The following is a 20,084-nucleotide window of genomic DNA, read 5'->3' as shown; positions in this document are numbered from 1 at the left end:
TGATCCAGCTATCCCTCTCCTCAGTGTATACCCAAAGGACTTAAAAACAGCATACTATAGGGACACAACCACATGAATGTTTATAGCAGCACAATTCACAATAGCTAAACTGAGGAACCAATCTAGATGCCCTTCAGTAGATGAATGAACAAAGAAAATGTTATATATATATATATATATATATATATATATATATATATATACGCACACACACACACACATACATACACACATACACACACACACACATACATATATACACACACACACACAATGGAATATTACTCAGCAATAAAAGAGAATAAAACCATGGCATTTGCAGGTAAGTGGATGGAGTTAGAGAATATGATGCTAAGTGAAGTTAGCCAATTCCCAAAAACCAAATGCTGAATGTTTTCTCTGATATAAGGAGAATGATTCATAGTGGGGATTGGAGGGGGAGCAAGGGAGGATTAGATGAACTCTAGATAGAGCAAAGGGGTGGGAGGGGAAAGGAGGGGAAATACGGTAGGAAAGGCGGTGGAATGAGATGGTCATCGTTACCCTAAGTACATGTATGAAGACACGAATGGTGTGAATATACTTTGTGTACAACCAGAAATATGAGAAATTGTGTTCTGTATCTGTAATATGAACTGTAATCCATTCTGCTGTCATATATAACAAGTAAAATAAAAAATAAATTTAAAAATCTAAAAAATATTTAGAGAATAGCTGGGTTGAGTTGTAGTGCATCCCCTCACCCGTTCCTGCCAGTGCTATTTGGTCATTGACACAATCAACCTCATCAACTCTGGGCTGTTGTTTTTGGAGACTGACAAGAAACTTTGCATTTCATTGAGATTTCAACCACAGCTATGAGTCTAGCACTCAGTTGCACTGAATTTTTCTCCCATGGATTTAATACAAAACATTTAAATTAATTTCACAACCTGCCAATGTTAATGTCTCAATATGAATAAAACACTTGGGTAAGTTCAATTTCTTTTCCAAGTTATACATTTATATATGTTAGCTATCATTTTAAGTTTTGTTGTCCAATTAAGTAAAACCGAATAAATAAAGGATTTTCCTCAAAAATCAATAAAAAGCCTCTTTAGCTTAAAAGAAAAGAAAATAAAATGTGTCTTTAGTCTAATAGACACTGGAAACACACTAGCCACCTGCATGTCCCTGTTGTTGGCTACTGGGAAGTTCAGCACCACATCTGTTCCCCACCTTTAGGTGCTTTCTTAGGATCTTAACAGGATCTTATGTAAATTTCCTAGCCTAAATGACTTGTTTTTTTCCTGATATGCATTTTAGTAAACTATCACCAATCATTTTTTGGACTTAGGTGCTAAAGATGTTAAAAAATAAGGACGTGGTGTGGGACCCAGGATAGGCGACAGACAGGGGTTGGAGAAAGGACTAAATGTCCTCGTGTCCTCCTGGAGGCCAGGCTGGGTGCAGCCAAATAAGGAATTACTCTTTGTAGGTAACAGAACCCACATACCTCTCAGCCTCATTGGGTGCAAGAGAGAGTGATCTTGTTCCAGATTTAAGAGAAATTCAGCTGTGCAGATACAAAGTGGAGCGCAGAGCTCAGAGGACGCAGAGCCTCCTTCCCAGTCCTGTCCAGGAGCACGAGAGCTCCCTGCAGCCCAGTGGCTCTCTGACTACACCACTGTCCAACCCTGAGGGTAAGCTGGGGAGGGACCACTGTTCCCATCTGGTAGTCAGAGATAACAAGCCTCTGGCAGTGGTTTGGATTGGTGCCCTAGGATGTTGTGGGAGTGCCCCTAGAATGACTGGGAGGGTGGGGCAGGGTGAGAGGAGCAGAGGGGCCCAGATTTCTATCCCTGTTTCAACTGTGCTTTGTATATTAGATTTTATTTGGGGGTCAAAGTGTCATGGCAGTGAAGATGTACAAATACTCCTCAATTTATGTGTTGATTATGTCCTGATAAACTCATTCTAAGTTGAAAACAGCATATACAGAAAATGCATGTAGTTCACCTGACCTATGGAACATCCCAGTTAGGGACACAGTGCACTGTGTCCCCTCATGATCATATGGCTTTCCAGAAGCTGGGGCTCATTGCTACTGCTCTGTGTTGAGTGACAGTATCATACTGCATATTGCTAGCCAGGGAAGACATCAAAGTAGTTCAGCAATTTAAGCTCTTGTCTAAAATGCACAAAGTCCTGGGTTCAATCCACAGTTCCTCAAAAGAAAAAAAAAAAAAAAAGCAAGATCCAGTTTCTACTGAACTCACATTACTCTTGGTCTCTTGTAAAGAATTTTAAGTTGAACCATCATAGGTCAGGGACCACTTCTAGTTTTAAAAACCACTAATTTAGATGAGGCAGCGGGCAGCCAGGGGGCCAGAAGGCTTGGCCTCAATCCTGGTCTGTCACTCACTGTGTGGTCATGAGCAAGTCACTCCACTTTGATGTGCCTCAGTTTCCTCACTTATCACAGGAGGATAGCAATAGTATCTACAGTGCCGGTTGCTGTAAGGATTTACAGGTCCATGTGGTTTAAATGCTTAACACATGCACATGAATGAAACCTGAAAGATTCTGCTAAATGAAAGGAGCCAGTCACAAGGAAGGGCCACAAGTTATAGATTCCATTCACAGGAAACCTCAGAGCAGGCACATGCATGGAGACAGATGGCAGATTACAGCTGGAGGGAGGTGGGTACTGGGCTTGATGGTTCAGGGGTGCAATGTTTCTTTCTGGGAAATAAAAATGCCCCAAATTGATTAGAATGATGGTTGGATAATGAACTGCATCCTTTAGATGGGCAGATTGTATGGCATGTGCATTATGCTTTAATAAAGTTGCTACCAAAAAGAGTGCTTAGTGCAGCCCAGCACAAGGTGCCTGCCACAGAAGTATTAGTTTGTTATTAGTCTTGTTGGTTGAGACAGCACTGACTTCTTTGTGGACTGGTCACTGTGATCTCCAGGAGCCTTATGGGGTACTGGGTGCTGCAAAGGGACACCAGGTCCAGGGTCACCTTACACAGCCCAAGGGTCATCTCTGCCTTAAGAAGACCCCACACTGTTGCTGTCTTAGCTAGTTTTCTCCCAGTTGATTCTAGTGTAACATACATTCTAAGGGTACCAATGCCAATTCAAGAAGCCAACCCTCTCTGATGGTGTGGGGCACTCACATTTTGTGACAGAAACAATGAAATGCTGTGTCAACCTAAAGGTGCCTTGTTCCACTTCTTCAGGCAGATCTGGTTTTAATTGTCCCAGGAATTACCCTGTGCATAAATTGAGGAGTATCTGTACATCCTAACTTACCACTAAATAGTACAGTGGGACTGGAGATGCAGCTCAGTGGTAGTACACTGGTACTTGCCTACCATATGCAAGGCCCTGGATTCAATCCCGCCACAGGGGGTGGGGGGGAAGTGCAGTCAGTGAGTGTTAAATCTTGTGTGTGTATATTTTATATATAAATATATATTTTATTTTATTTATTTATTTTGGTACTGGGGATTGAATCCAGGGCACTTAACCACTGAGCCACATCTCCAGCCCTTATTTATTTATTTATTTTTTGATGGTAGTTGGACACAATACCTTTATTTTATTTATTTTTATGTGGTGCTAAGGATCAAATTCAGTGCATTATACATGGTAGGCAAGCACTCTACCAATGAGCCACAACCCCAGCCCCTCTTTTTTTATATTTTATTTAGTTGCTTAGGGCCTCACTAAATTGCTGAGGCTGGCTTTGAACTCACGATCCTCCTTGCCTCAGCCTCTGCAACTGCTGGCATCATAAGTGTGCGCCTCTGCACCCGACAAAATCCTGCTCTGTATCTTTTATCACCAAAAAAAGGAAGAAAAAAAGAGAAAAAAAAAATCACTGTTCTTCAACCTCTGGAAATCCAGGAGAAGGAGTGACCTAGAGAATTTGGTCTTTGACACATACTGATGGACTGAATGTTCGTACCCCCAGGTTGACGCCCTAATCCCCAACGCGACAGTGTCAGGAGGCAGGGCCTTTGTAAAGTGATCAGTGGAACCCCATGATAGGATTGGTGCCCTTAGGAGAAGAGGAAGGGACCACAGCTCTCTCTTTCAGCCTGGAAGAGGGTCCTCACCAGACACTGCATCTGCAGCATCTTTATCTTGGACTTCCCAGCCTCCATTCAGCTGTGAGAAATAAGTGGCACTAAGCCACACAGTTATGGCTAAGTCAGACACATGCCTGGCAAGGAAGAGGGAGGGTACATATCTCATTCAGACGCTCACCTGGGGTGCCAGGATCCAGGCCTGAGGCTTGCTCCCCACTCTGAGGCTCCGCACTCTGTGGAGAGTCTTCTGTTAGAGATCCGTGGCCTGTTCCTGGCACCTGCTTGTTGCCACGGATATTGTGCATGGTGTTTCTGAAAGGAGAAGTGAGGAGCATGAGGCTGACACCCTTCCTGTGCCTGATGGAACTCAGGCCTCACCCCCAGTCACACATGCCACTCCCAGTCCCCTCCCTCTCACTCACCCCTTCCACACCCAGCATGGCTTAGATAAGCCTCACTCCTTCTCCCCCAACCCTGCGGCTGGACTGTGCACTTCATGCTTGCCTGTTGTTTATGGGTGGAATCAGAATGCCTACAACAGTGCCTGAAATATAGAAGTACTTCATACCTATATGTTGAACAAATATTGAATGGACTTGCTGAACTAACTTTCTAGAAACCTCCATCTGATCTCAGAATTACCTGACTCAAAAACTACTGATGGCTCCCAGTTCTGCTGGGATACATTGCAAGCACCTCCTGGCATTCTCATCCCTCACCCCTTTGCTCCTTCCCCTCTCGGATCTGTCCTCTCTGTACCCTCTACTGACTCAGTCTCCAAGGAATTTACTGTTTCATGATTTGGCCAAGTACTGGTCTAGGCTGAGGCTCCATGGTATCAATTTCTTTAAGAACTTGGCACTAAGTACCTGGCACTGGGGTGGGCATGCCCAGAGCCCAGGCTCAGTGGTTTCCAGAAGGTGCGAGGCAGCACTGAAGGCCGTTTGAGAGCACAGTCCACAGACATTCACAATGAGCCATGTGAAAAGACAGCTCTCTTGAGTTTATTTTCCCTTGCAAAGAGATAAAAGCAGATATAGTCTAAAACTGACAGCAAGGGAGAGAAGGTGATTAAAGGAGTTGACTATGTCAGTTTTTTCAAACTGTAGGTTATGCCCTGTTGGTAGATTATCAAATCAGTTCGGTGTCATGACTAGCACTTTTAAAATGAAATAAAAAATATCAGAGTGCACGTCACTTAGTGTTATATTTTGTGAATTACATGTATGTGTACCGAGCTATAACAAACAATGCATTTCTGTTGGGCATGGGTGTGTCATTGTGTATACCTGTAATCCCAGTGATTCAGGAGGCTGAGACAGGAGGATCATAAGTTCAAGCCCAGCCTCAGCAACTCAGCAAGGCCCTTAGCAACTTAGTGAGATTCTCTCTCAAAATAAAAAATAAAAAGGGCCAGGGATGTGGCTGAGTGGCAAAGCACCCTTCGGGTTCAAATCTCAATATTAAAAAAATGCATTTCTTACTATGGTCAACAGTTTGAAAAACACCACATTAAGGAGATCTAGTGGGTGGCAGTAAAGAAGAGGATGTGAAAGTCTCTACAGCCATGTGAAGGACCTGACTTTGTTCTATTGTCCCTGTGTGTGATACACACTTCTATTAATATGACAGATACATCACTTTGAAGAGCTTTCATTCCACAAATATCTAGATGTTGAATAAATACAAAACCAAGTTTTAAAACACTTAGCTCAAATCCTAGAAAAAGAAGGGGAATCCCCCAAGGACTTGAAACTTCAGTGGGAATGAAAAGGAAGATGAATGTAGATTAGATTGCTGTTCTGCAAATATTAACTCCCTTGCTACACCATGATGGGAGAACAGCACTTCCTCCTACTCTAGATGTTTGGTGGAATTCACCAGTGAAGACACCTGGTCCTGAGGTTTTGTTGTGGGGAAGGATGGTGACTGGGGATAGAACCCACAGAGCCCAGAACCTCACACATGCCAGCTAAATGCTCTAACACTCAGCTACAACCCCAGCCCTTTTTATTTTTAGTTCTGAGATAGTTTCTAAGTAAGTTGCCCAGGCTGGCCCCAAACTTATGATCCTCCTGCCTTCATCTCCTAAGGAACTGGGAGTACAGGCGTGTGTCATCATACCTGGCCTGACTTATTTTATATTATAAATTCAATCTCTTTACTATTTACAAGGTCTATGCAGATTTTCTATTTCTCTTTGAGACAGTTCTGGTAATTTGTGTCTAATAATCCATTGTATCCAAGTTATCAAATTTGTTGGCATATATAATTGTTCATAGAATTCCTTATATTCCTTTTTATTTCTGTAAGATCAGTAGTAATGCCTCTTCTTTTGTTCCTGACTTTAGTAATTTGAACTGTGTCCTTTTTCTTGGTCCATCTATCTAAAGGTTTGTTGATTTTGTTAATCTTTTCAAAGAAAAGAAACTAGAATGAGACTATACTTTCATGGATTGATGGAAGGTAAAATTCATCAGTTAATTATGATTAGAAAAGAAATTAAAATTCAGCACTCTTAGTACTTGACCTTGGAATTTGCTCTCACACTCCTTTTGCCCTGTATTACTAAGGGGCCCTGACTCCTTGGCCCAGCTACTTCCCCTTCCTAGTTCTTACTCTCCCCATGTAAAAATTAAGGAGTGGTGGGCACACTGAAAAGAACAGCGATGCTGGGTGTGGTGACACATGCCTGCAATCCCAGCTACACACACCTGCAATCCCAGCTACTCAGGAGGCCAAGGCAGGAGGATCACAAGTTTGAGGGCAGCCTCAGCAACTTAGTGAGACCTACTTTCAAGAAGGAAAACAAAAAAGCGAGAAGGAGAGAATAATGACGACCATGATGGGAGCTGCTACTTATATCACTTTGTGCTGAGCCCTGTCACACAGATTTCACAAACCATAAGCCACATAAATTGGAAAGGGAGCCAGGGGCACATCCCTGGAGCCAGAGGCACTTAAGGGTGGGGTAATTATCATTGTTGCCAACATTTCCTCTTGCCCCAGAATGGCAGCCTCCCTAATAAGTCCCAGGACATGTGACTAGTCATCCCTGGGGTGTGGAAGAAACCCCAACTTTAGGGCAGCAAAGGGCCTTCTGAGCCCTATTCACACGTATCTCCCCTGGGATGGGAGTGCTCTACCTTCAGACAGTGCTGCTGGCTGCTGCTCTTCTAAGCCAGTGTTCTTGGAAAAGATCTGTTTCATACAGGTACCAACTTCACTTGGAGCAATTTGTAGAGCATTTTCTGTGCACGTCTGCTCCATTCTGAAAGGCCTGGCCAGCACCACACTGATGGTTATAAAGGCTTATACCGAAGGGATAATGTTGGGCCAGTCAGTTTCCTCCCTGAGCCTCAGTTTGCTCATCGCCATGGGGTCAATGAACATATCCATACCAAACACTGACTGGGCCCCTCCATGGGCCAAGTTCTAAGCCAAAACACTATAAGGCATTTCACTCATTTCATCCGTGAAACAGTTCAATGAAATAAGCACTATGGTCAGACCCACCGGACGGAGCAGAACTGAGATCCCAAAGGGACTGGAAACCCAAACCACAGAGCTGGTAAGTGGCAGCTGAGTGTCAGACCTGGGTGTCTAACTCCTCGGCTCGAGAGCTTAACCACGCAATGACACCACTTCACAGATCTGTCCAGACAGCCCGATGAGAGCATAAAGCATCCCACACAGTGGTCAGGAAGCTCCCTAAGCCCTTCCCCTGGTATGACCTGCGCTCACCGCAGCACCCATGACAAGCTCCCAAACCTGCCAGGGCAAAGGCAGCTCTGCTCTTACATCAGAACTTATCTCTGGTCTTATCCAAGGGCTGCTGGGGCTCTCAGCAGTCAGGCACTCCTCTTGCTTCATGCCTGTGGCTATCACAAGTTACAGGAGGGAAGTGACTGAGCGATGCTCTGAAATTTCCTTCCCTTCTCAGTCTCTGCGTTTTCTCTGTGCCATTTCTGTTGCTGTGGCTTCCACCAGCATGAACCCAGCCTAATCTTGGTGAGTTGCCCTGGGTGCACATTGCCTGGGTGGCAGGCCTCCCCTTTTCCCTGCATGCTCCTAGTATACCCGACACCTGCCTCTCTCCTAGGAAGGGTATCATCACCACTCTAGTCCCCCCAAATCACTGAAGCCAACTGAGGAATATACTTTGCCTGAGTCACACACAGTTGGGGCCCCTAATTCAAGTCCAGTGAGCAATCTATTCTGTCTTCTAAGAGGTCCCAGTGTGTCCAAAGTCCACAGAGAACACAGACGCCCAAACAGGATCAGCACTGGGCATAGTTTGCATTCCTGAAAGTTTCTATTCCTTTAACTAGAGCAACTATGGCAGCTGCGGAAAGGATTTATTACAGGATTGTGATTGCCAAGTCCAGTTCTAGAGTAGTTTGCATGCATTCAGCCACTCAGACCAACATGAACCTTAAGAGGCAATCACTGCTGTGCTTACAGGAACTAACAAGGTTACTAAAGCACAGAGAAAGCAAACAACTTGTCAAGGGCAGCACAGCTCATGACTGACAGAGCCAGGATCCAAACACAGGCACTTTGGCCCCAAGGCCCAGTCTATACTGCTATCCTTTGTGTGTATGTGGGGCAGGGGTGAGGAGCGGTATACCAGGGAACTCAGGGGCACTCAACCACTGAGCTACATCCCCAGCCCTATTTTAGACTTTATTTAGAGACAGGGTCTCACTGAGTTGCTTAGCACTTTGCTTTTGCTGAGGCAGGGTTTGAACTCATGATCCTCCTGACTCAGCCTCCTGAGCCTCTGGGATTACAGGTATGTGCCACTGCACCCAGTTCATACTGCTATCTTTTTATGCAGTTTAAAATAAAGCCTGACACTGGGAAAGGGTATATGTAATACAGTATTAAGTGAAAACACAGTTCACATCTGCTTGATATACAATAAGTTGCACATGATAAGAGAATAATTTGACACAGACATTGTGAAACCATCACATTACAATTTCAGGTACTTGGGAGGCTGGGGCAGGAGCATCTCAAGTTTGAGGCCAGCCAAGGCAATTTAGCAAGACCCTGTCTCAAACTAAAAAATAGGAAGGGCAGGGGTTGTAGCTCAGTGGTAGAGAACTGATCTAGCCCAAGCTAAGCCCTGGGTCCAATCCCCAGTACTATGGGAAAAAAAATTGCTATGAATGTCTGTCCGGGTTATAGAATTGTGAGTAAATCATTCATTATTTCCTTTCAGAAGTTTCTAATTTCCTACAATGAACATATACTACTTTTTATCCCCCTTTTTATTGGTGCATTATAATTATACATAACAGTGGAATTCATTGTTACATATTTGTACATGAAAGCAATATAACAGTATAATTTGGTCAATGGTACTTCTTTTTCGGATCAGTATTCTAAATGATATAATTAACTGAAACTAAAGCCTGTTACTGCCATCCCCCCACCTCCCTGCAAAACTCCACCACAGAAAGGGGCTGCTGGGGTCAGGCCGGCCCTAGGGCCCCACTGACACTTACTGTATTTCAGTTCCCAGGTGCTTCAGGGAGATGTTCTGAAGGGCCAAGGGCATGGCGGGGACAGGTTGCAAGGCAGCTGCCGCACCCACGAGCCCAGTAGGTGTTTTCACAGGGCAGAACTCCTCCAGCTCTGCTTCCTCTTGCCCTGGGGAGCCAAGGATAGAAATATCAATCCCCAGGACTCTGCACTAGGAAACACTTAGTCCAGGGCTATGGCTCATCTCTGAACAACATCAGGGAGGGTGTGTGCAGCTGCACGGCCAGCGAGTCTCCACCGTAGGTTAAAAGCAGCACTTTGTGCTGCATGTTCTGCAGCCATTTTGCTAGGGAAGCCTTCCTGGAAACCCCTTAAAAACATGCAGAACTGCAGACCATTCTACATCTGAGAATCCACACTAAATAATTCTGCATGCCTGTATTCTCAGTGACTCAGGAGGCTGAGGCAGGAGGACCACAAGTTCAAGGCCAGCCTCAGCAACATAGCAAGGCCCTGTCTCAAAATAAAATTTTAAAAACTAGGGCTGTAACTCAGTAGTACAGTGCTTGCTTAGAATGCACAAGATTCTGGGTTTGATCCCTAGGACCCAAACAAAGCAAAACAAAACACCAGCCAGGCATGGTGGTACACACCTGTAATCCCAGCGGCTCAGGAGGCTGAGGCAGGAGAATTGCAAGTTCAAAGCCAGCCTCAGCAACTCAGTGAGCCATTGTCTCTAAATAAAATACAAAAAAGGGCTTGGGATGTGGCTCAGTGGTTAAGCACATCTGGGTTCAATCCCTGGTAACAAACACAAAACAAAAAATACTCGGAACAGGTTAAGCAAATCATTACGCCTTCATAAAATGAAATATTACTCAACTATTAAAATGATATTAATGAGCAATGTGTAAGAACACAGGGAACATAAATGAGATAACACTAAATGGAGAAAGCCAGATTTAAAAAAAATGGAATTATAGTATGCTCTAAGGGTATAGAAAAAGTCTCAGAAATATACTCTTAACAGAAGTTAGGGCTGCATGATGGAATTAGGAGTGAGCTACTCTTATTAATTTTTTTCCCCAAATTTTCTACAGTAAACATGGCTTACTTTTATAAACAAAAGAAAGAATATGTATTCATCAAAGATAATGTTTATAAAGAGATTTTCAAACACAGGTCCAGGGTCACAATCCTAAGTACCAAAATCAAAGAAGGACATTTTACAGCACTGGGGATTGAACTCAGGGGTGCTCTACCACTAGCTACCTCCCAGCCCTCTTTTAAATTTTTTTCATTTTGAAACAAAGTCTTGCTACTTTGTTGACGCTGGCCTCAAACTTGTAATCCTCCTGCCTCAACTTCTGGAGTAACTGGGATTAAAATTCAATGCCACGGCACCTGGGAAAGTAGGACATTTTGTGTTATTATATGATCCAAAATACATTTAAATAAAAATGGGGCAGGAGGTCCTATTATCACATCAACACTGATTTTCTGCATTCCAAATGTTCTGCTTAAATGAGGATTCTTCTATAGTGGGTGACTTCAAAATGTTTAATGTTAAGAAAAGTTTCCAGGCTAAGGAAACATTATTTGAAGTATAAGAGAGAGGAGGTGGCATGTTTAGAAGTTTATTTGGAGTGTACAATATGCGCACAAGAACCACAACCACTTATGGAATGGAACAATCTTGACAAATTAAGAAACTCACAAGGCAGCTGACATTTTTATTTGGAGCCCTTTGATTGAGATGGTAATTTAGGGGTGGAGGAAATTTATTTTTGCATTACATCTGTAAAGAGGGTGTGGGTACAAAATGTAAGTATAATTGTGGAGGCCAAGGAGAGTTGTTTGACTAAAGAAAAACTGCAATCACCAAAACAGCATGGATAACACATTTGCTAATTCCCAATAGGCTCCACTGGATCCCACAGGCTGGCCAGTACCAGGAAACACCAAAGCCACTCTTTTGAGGTTCTCCCTTCAATTCACCCTCTCATCACACCTAGACGAGGTGTCTACCCTGAGGTTTCCAAATGTGGCTGAAAAAGTGAGATGAATCATAACTGTGGGAAGCTCAAAGCCTGTGAAGCCAGCAAGGGGAAAATGCACACACTTCTGGAATACCAGGTGGGCTGGAGCCGGGGCAGGGGGCCATTCTGTAAGGTGGAGGCAGAATCCTTCCGACTTGAGCAAGGGAAGACCTTTTGGAGAAGGAACGCTAGAAATGGGACTTGGAGCTGGGATTGATCTGAATCTGCCTAAGGAATAAGGGAGGATCTTTCTGTGTCACATACAGGCAGCAGGGAGAGGTTCCAGAACCAGAGCTAAGCATGCAAATAGGGACCCAGGGGACAGAAAGTTGGGAAAGTCACATGGGAAGGAGTACAGCTAAGAGGCTGGATCTCATCTGGTCCCAAATTGGGTAGGGGTGGGTGGGGAGGCAGTACAGTTTAAGCAGGAGCCTGAAGTACTAAATCTGGCTTTGGTTGGAATATCTGAGGCCAACCCATTTCTATGGGGTGACACTGTGACCTGGCTGGAAATCACTTTTAAAAAAGCAGAAAGGATACTCTCTACCTTGCCTCCTTCAGAGTTAAAGTACACAAAATTATTTAGAAAAGGCTAAAATCCCACAATGTGTACTCAAATCTTTCAGCGTATTCTTTAATCCAGACTTTGAACTGATTCAAAGTATTTTGTTGTTTATCAATACTTTAACCACGTTCTTCTCCCTCATTCAGAACAATCAAAACGTTAGTTTTCCTAAGATTTTAATGTCTTACCAAGTACTTCCTTAACTGCTGATATCTGCTCTCCTATAACTCCAACAATTTACCAATGGGGAAAGAGCAGCTCAGAGAACACAAGCTTCATGGCCAAGGTCAGAGCTAGCAGGTGACAGTTGAGGACTCAAGTGCAGTCTTCCTCTTGCTTTTCTCATTAAGCCACATGACTCATCAGGGAAAGGAGACTGTTACAGATGGGAGGGGTTGCCAAGGAGGGCACAAGCTCATGCAGGGGGTGTAAGAGATAGGTCATACATGGTGGCCATGCCACAGCTGAGGTTAATGCTTCCCATAGGAGACAGAATACATGACCCAAGGCCTTGCCCTCTCTAGCCTCATATCTCCAGGGAGAAATGCCCTCCACAAGGTGACCACATAATGCATACTTGGTAGCATTTGTTTATAATTCTCCTTTTGCCTGAGCCCTAGGAGCTGCCCATCACCAGTGGGAAGAAGACACTGTCTAGACAAGAGAGGGCCCAGGAGGTCACTGCTTCCCTGGAGAGCCCTTGGCAGATGGCTGAGTGCCTTCTCAGCTTTGGAAGGGGTGTATGAGTCCACAGAGTATGGTTCAAATTTCAGGGCGGACATTTCCTAACTAGTGAGCTTCAGCTGCTTCTTCTGTACCATGTGCATAATGCCCATGAGATTTTTGTAAGGACTAGTAATAAGATACAAGCTCTAACGTCATAATTTTATGATGACAGACATGTATAAATGTCATCTACGTATTGAAGCTTACCTTGACAATGTACTGTTATTATAAATCTATTGGTTGCCCTTTGATCTTTCTTGACTCTATGGAGACCACTGTTTAGGAGAAGTACAAAATAAAGTTGTAAATACTAAAATGCTGTAGAGATCATGACTTGCAGATTGCTCAAGGCAGGGACTAACGAATTCTTACAAGACGGAGCTTCTGTGAGTCAAAGTCAGATGTGGGTCAGAAGGTTTTTGCCGCCTGGGAGTGGCCCCTGTTTCCTCAGGAAGGGGAAGGGCCTCCTGCTCAGACAGCTGCTAATCCATCCAGGCCTTGCCAGCTTGCTCAAGACTCCACAAACAACGCTCAGGGGTCCTGGGAAGGTTTCCTCTCAGGCCCTGGGTCCAGGAGGTTGTGGGCTTGCTACGGGACAAGGAAAGGCTTCAAGAGGAGAGCCTGAGTCTCTGTGTCCTTAGTCCCACACTAGCATCCACCTTGGATGTGAGTGCCCTGGTCATCAAGGCAACACACCCCCTGCCCGATGGCCTCAGCAGGGGTGGCCCTCAGCAGGCCTGGCCAAGTATGCTGAAGCAAAGACACAGAACTAAAGAACTTAGACCAGGTTTGTCACAGCAGAAGAGGACTGCGGGATCTCAGGGCTATACTTTGGACAACCTAGTTCTTCAAATTTCAGTTCAAGACATACAGGAAGGAGGATTTCTCCTTACTTATTAGTCTGTACCATGTGAATCATGCCCATGAGATTTTTGTAAGGACCAGTAAGATACAAGCTGACTTCAACAGTTATGTCAACTCAGGCTGCCATTTTATGCAGAGCCAAGGTTGTCTGGCTTCCTGACAGAGGGGGACCTGGGGCCTAAGCAAAAGTACAAATGCAAAGAAACCCTGTAAAGGGCTGGCTGAAAGAATTATTGATGATTATTAGTGATAACCAAAGAAGCAGTTATTATAATAGTAATAGCATGTATGTGTGTGCACTATTATGTGCACATGCTCGTATAATAGCAATAGTTTACGTGTGTGTTCTCATGACCATAATAGAATGTTTATGTATGTGCATATATATGCACACAAATTGTAATCGTATTAGGACAGTTCCCTTGTATTGAGCACTTTCTAGATGTCTGACTTCATGCCATGAGCTTCACATTCCTTCCTCTGTGTAATCATAAAGTTCAATGTGTTCACCCATATTCACTCCACAAATATCTTCATGCCAGGCAGAGCACCAAGGACTGGGTCACAGGTGACAAAGAAAAGATCCCTGCACTTACAGGCTAGTGGGCAGAGACTAACAAGGACACTGGTAATCAGAACACAATGTGACATGCCTCCTTAGCAATGTTTGAAAAAAGTATCGGGGTCCATACAGAGTCCAGGAGGAAAAGTCCCAGAGTGTGTCCAAGAGGAGGCTGACAAGATGAGGAGGTGACACTAGAACTCCACCTTAGAGAATAAGCAGAAATCTGCCAGGTGAAGAGGGACAGCAGAGCCTCATCTGGTGCTGCTGACGTGTAGACACAAGGTGGGTACTGGGGGGAAGGCTGGGAGGCTGGCAGAGTGGGATCAGGAGAGATGAGCCCTGGGCACCATGCAAGGAGCTGAGTGGCCCGGCATGGTGGGTGGCCAGGGAGGAGGGTAGCAGGCTTAGGTTCCCATTTTAGAGAGCTCACTCAGGCCACAGTGAGGGGCCAGGCTCAGGCACAGGGATAGAAGTGGAGACACTGGAGTGGAGGCTGCTGTGATTTTCTGGCTGAGAGATGAGATCTAAACCAGGCGGTGGCAGTGAGGAAGGCCTGAGGCTGACATGTGGGTCGGAGGGCAAGAGCGGGCAGCGTGGTGCCTGGCTGCACTGGCTGCCTGAGAATGAGGAAGCATGGAGGGTGACTTGCAAGTGCTGGGGCAACTGGGTATGGGGGGGCCATGTACCAAGGGAAGGGAAGCTGGGTCAAGGGTCAAGGACAGATGTACTCAGTTTTGTAAAGCATCCAGGTGATGCGTGGCCAGAAGTCCTGCCTTTGCTTATTTGGCCTCCCCATCAACTGGGATGCAGCCCTTTAGATCCCTGTGGCTCCTTCAGGGCCAGCTGAGGGGTGTCAGGTGTGATCTCCCAGGCTCCTCCATGTGGGGATGTTCTAGGATCTGGGGTCAAGACACTTCTCTGTGGGTCACCAGGGAGCAAAGGATTCTGTCTTCTGGAAACACCAGGGATAAGACTGCTCATCTAAAACTCCCAGTACAGAAGCGCTTGGTGAGGAGCCGGGCTAACGCTGCATTCTCTCTCACTCACCCTCCTCACAGCCACTCCGGGCAAGTTCCACTTCTTGAGATGTCCCATAAATCTCATCCTAACAGTAGGTAATATCTATTGGGCTCTGACATGGTGCAGGTATTGCTCTAACCATTTCAAGTGTGTGGATTCATTTACTCTCCATAATAGCCTCAGGAAGCACGGATAATTTATTAACCTCATTTTATAGAGAAAGAAACGGAAGCTCGGGCAGGCTAAGCAACTTGCTTGAAATCACACAGGATTAGGATTTGCACCCACAGGACTGGCCTCAGAGCCCGAATCCCTGCCCTAAGGATTCGAATCCCAAGTCACATCCTGGTGCTCTGCTTTCGTTGCAGAGGGCTCCTCCCACTCACTCCCATTGGCAGGGTAAAGGCTTGGCCACCAGCCCTGGGTGTGCAGCAGGAGGCCAGCCTATTCAGTACCTAGCTCGAGGTGCAGGGTGGGCCCATTCCCAGCCAGGGTGGCATCAGGGGCGGCAGGAAGTGCAGGAGGGCTGTTGTGGAACTCCCAGCGCTTCATCTGCAGCTGCTGCAGCCAGTACAACATCACTTGCTTGGTGGCGGCCTGAGAAGCACAAGGATTAGTTGGCAAGGCCTTGTGCCTGCAGAATAGCATTAAGTATGGGACATAGGGAGGGTCACTGGAGGCTAGGACACTGTCTCTTCCCAGGGGGTAGAAATTGGTTCTGTGGAATATCACATGCTTCTTGGCCACAGCTCAAGCTCTGGTCTTCCACTTGGGTTTCTCAACCTCTCTAGGCCGGTTTCCTCATCTGTGCTATGGTGACAATAACATCCATGAAATCAAAGTTGTTATGAGTATGAAATGAGATAAGGGAAATTAAGTGCCCTGCACAGTACTTGACAGGGCAGGTGTTCAATATATGCTTATTAGATGGAGAAACACAGGTACTGTGAGAGCGGAAAGAACTCTGGCATCCTTTGGGTGGGTGCTGGACCAGCACTCTCTCCTTGTGTGTTATCTCTAAGTCTTAACTGCATTTTTGTGGAATGGGGGTGATCCCTCCTGCCATGGAGTTGCATGGAAATTATGGATATGAATGGGGACCAAAGAGCCACATGTACACTGTGACAACATGATGACCCTACGTGTGCCCCAACATTCCAGATAAATTATGGGTGGACACTGGTCATTAACCAGCATTAGACCACCCAAATACCCACTTTCACATCCATTCATTGGCTGGATCCTCAGAGGTAGGCAAGGCAGGAGTGACCAGCCCTTTCTATAGATGAAGACACTTGGTTCTGAAGCAGCCCAGGCGTGTGGTGGTAGAACCCCGAGACTCCAGTTCCAAACGGGAACTTTGTTGTAATTTATGGCCAGGATATTTGTTACTTATATAATGAAGACCTGAGATCTGCTACAGTGGGCACAGAGGATGGGCAGTGTTCTGAGAGTGGATGGTGAGCCTCAAAGACCTGCCTGTAATCAAAGCCTCATGAGAATAGCAGCAATGTGGCTATGTGGCAATCAGGGAAGCTTCCCATCTTGAGAAAACCACAGATGGAGCATGACCTCAGCCAGGGGTTCAGAAAAACGGCCCTCAGTCTGTTGTGCAGTATTGTTAAGAACAAAAGGTGCTCATTAGTCCTCTGTTTCCGTATACTGTCCCCAACAGAGCTCTCAGGGCTTCATCATGACCTGAAGGCTGATAAACTCCAGCCAAATCCAAACACCCTGTTTTATCACACAATTCATTTGACATATATATATAAGTATATATCAATATATATTGAGTACCTAGTGCCAGGAGTGATGGCACATACCTGTGATCCAGTGGCTCAGGAGACTGAGGCAGGAGGATAACGAGTTCAAAGTCAGCCTCAGCAACTTAATAAGGCCCTAAGCACATGAGTGAGATTCTGTCTCTAAATAAAATATTTAAAAGGGCTGGGGATGTTGCTCAGTGGTTAAGCACCCCTGGGTTCAATCCCAGGTACAAATCCGTATATTTATCACCTGTGTATGCATCAAGGACTCTGCTAGGCACTGGAAGATACCATGGTGAGCCAACACACATGGTCCCTGTTTAGACAACATCATATGGAGGTCCTGCAGCCTCCTCATCCTGAGTCCCCTCCTGTCAGTGACTAATCCAGCCAGACAGCCAGCTGGTTACTCGAGCCATCCCTGATGTCTCCCCTGCGTTCTACTTTCCTATACATCTCTGGCCACTGCCATCTCCCTCCCTACCCTGAAGCATAGATGTGGCTCATGCATCATTCCCCCCTGGTCACCTGCTGATAGGCTTCAATGATTTGTTCCATAATGGATTTCTCTTGATTTGTTTTCTACCCAGTGGTCATGCTTTCTAAGCTTAAGCCTCTTAGACAACTTCCATAGCCTTCAGGGCAAAGTCCAAGTTCCTGAGCCTAACTCACAAATGCCCTTCCCTCTGCTCTCCATCTTTTGGGCCCCTGTATGGATCTCAAGCTCCTGTGATTTGCTGGGACACTTGTGGCTGCATCATGTTTTCTGATCTTTGCTCTCAGGGTTCTTTTGGCCTCGAGAACTATTCTTGCTTTTGTCTGCTTGTTGAAAACTTAGTTCTTCTTTTAAACCTCTGGTGATGCCTTTCTAGACAGCTCCTTAACCCACCTATCAGCACACTTTTCTTACATAGACTTACCAGGGTATTTCCACAGCGCATTTACTATGTCTGCCAGTTTCCCTGCCAGTCCCTCCCACCACACCTCAAGTTGTCTGGGCACTGTCAGGGGCAGGGAAGCAGGTGGCAGGTCTGACCTGGCTCCATATTCCAGAAACTGGCACAGAGCAGGGCACATGTGAGGATCAATGGAATAGGAAAAGCCATGAGTTAGGAGGCCCTATACACAGCATTCAACATGTGGAAGGAGACACATGACTGGGAAGCACATGATCTCTAAAATGCCTTTCCTAGCCTGAAATTCCTAGTTTCCATTATTTTAACTGTGTCCTCAAGCCTGGTCATCAGCCAAACACCACCAGAAAAAACAAAACAAAACAAAAAACTAAACCTGTGGCATCCTCTGATGCCTGGTTAACTGGAGGCTGTGGGGAGGGTGGGGAGGCAGAGTGGGGGAGAGAGGCTCTCTCCTTGCACACTCTTCTCTGATGCCTGCAGATATCTTAACTCAGATCTGTCTTTCCAATTAAGTGATGAGGTATTTCCTCTTAACATGAGCATTCTGATCTGGGTTCCAACATCCGGTATGTGCATGTGTGTTCACTCAACAAAAACTAAGTACCCACTAGTCTAGACGTGCCTACATGACAATCTAGGTGTATCAGTGAATCCTACCTGTTTATCCTCCCAATCCCTGCCAATGTCAGCATTTACTCCCCTTGGCCCAAATATTAAGAAGTGAATCAGACTCCTAGTCTTGAGAATTGCAACGAACAATATCTTGACTATACTTCAGTTCCAAGTAAGAAAATTTAGGTAACTTTGTAGTGAGGAATACCCAAAAGTAAAAGTTTTTCTTTTCGGCAGTGCTGGGAATTGAATCCAGGAGTGCTCTACCACTGAGCTACATCCTCAGCCCTTTTTATTTTATTTCAAGACAGGGTCTCCCTAATTTGCTGAGGCTGGCCTTGAACTTGAGATTCTCCTCCTGCCTCTGCTTCCCAAATCGCTGGGATTAAAGGAGTTTGCCTCCATAAGCGTTTCAAAAGTAAAAGTTTTAATACAGAACCGAGATGTAGAAAGACTACAGGATTCCAAGGGTGGACTACACCATTCTAAATACCTGACCTCGGGCCTTCACTCCTTCTTTCTCTGACTCAGTTTCTTGATCCAGAAAAACGGGTCCCTCATTCTGGCCTGCAGGAATGAGGAAACGAGTGTGAAGCGCCTGGGAACTCGCCCCAGGAGACCGTTCCATTTACCTTCAGCGTGATGACCCGGTTGGGAGTCCTGATTTCGAAAGTCCCCTCCTCAGCGTCTGCCTTGCAGTCAAACACCGCACTGGAGAGGTCGACGCTGTCCAAGGGATTAGCATCCTGCGCGGTCCGCGAGTAATAGAGGTGGCATTTCCTCTCGTCGTAGAAGAACCAGCGGGATTTCCAGCTCCGGATGGGCCCTTTGCCGCCAAACTTACTTAAATATCCACAGAGTTTCTTGGGAGCCTCCTCCAGCGGCCGGCCGCAGCCCTCTGACTCCGCTGGAGGCACCGCCTCAGTGAGTTTGGCGGAGCCAGGAGGGTCTTCGGACTCGGCAGCGGAGGAGCAAGACTCAGGGGTATCTTCCCGGGCGCCTGCCATCGCCGCTGGCGGGCCACCTCAGAGGGACAGGAGGTCCGCAAGATCCTAGGGGCCAAATGCGAGGCTCAGCCAGCACCTTAGAGAGATAGACACCTGAGAGGGGGCGGAGCCAACGGCGGACCCGCCCCCAGAAGGAGACCAGGACGCGGCTCTGCAGTTTGAGCTCCCCAAACACAGCTAACCCAGGTGGGGGCGGTGGCCCCGCCCACGCCTCAAACCAGGACCCAGGACCCGCCCTACCCGCTGCCGGCTCCTCCCAGGCCCGCCCACTTCCGGCTTTTCCTGCGCTCCTGTCAGCCATCTTTACTGAGGGCAGCTGAGGTGCATGAGGCGGGTGTCAAATCATTAGCGTGGAGGCGCTGGGGTAGGTTAACCGTGAGAAGAAATATGGAAGGAGACGTCTGTCCCTGGCTACACTGCCCGCGTACGGC

General features: G+C 46.1%; 1 protein-coding gene across 5 annotated transcripts in view; it reads right to left on the bottom strand.

Annotated features, from left to right (window-relative positions):
• Tbc1d2 (TBC1 domain family member 2) overlaps nucleotides 1–19,828 on the bottom strand; it is a 46,487-nt gene extending 26,659 nt beyond the window's left edge. The window contains exons 1-4 of one of the 5 annotated variants that reach the window (XM_076845772.2): nucleotides 19,279–19,828; nucleotides 15,807–15,948; nucleotides 9,596–9,740; nucleotides 4,261–4,394 (exon numbers count right to left, since the gene is read on the bottom strand). In XM_076845772.2, coding sequence (XP_076701887.2) covers nucleotides 4,261–4,394; nucleotides 9,596–9,740; nucleotides 15,807–15,948; nucleotides 19,279–19,653 — 796 coding nt within the window. In that variant the 5' untranslated portion in view covers nucleotides 19,654–19,828. Of the gene's footprint in view, nucleotides 1–4,260; nucleotides 4,395–6,796; nucleotides 6,882–9,595; nucleotides 9,741–15,806; nucleotides 15,949–19,144; nucleotides 19,227–19,278 lie in introns of those variants that run through there. The other 4 variants (XM_076845773.2, XM_076845774.2, XM_076845776.2 and 1 more) reach the window with 4 other exon arrangements.
• Nucleotides 19,829–20,084: the final 256 nt, after the last annotated feature.

Source organism: Callospermophilus lateralis, chromosome 2 (genome assembly GCF_048772815.1).
Source record: "Callospermophilus lateralis isolate mCalLat2 chromosome 2, mCalLat2.hap1, whole genome shotgun sequence".
NCBI lineage: Eukaryota > Metazoa > Chordata > Mammalia > Rodentia > Sciuridae > Callospermophilus > Callospermophilus lateralis.
The sequence above is the reverse complement of the archived record's forward strand: the minus strand, read 5'-3'. Positions and strand labels throughout refer to the sequence as shown.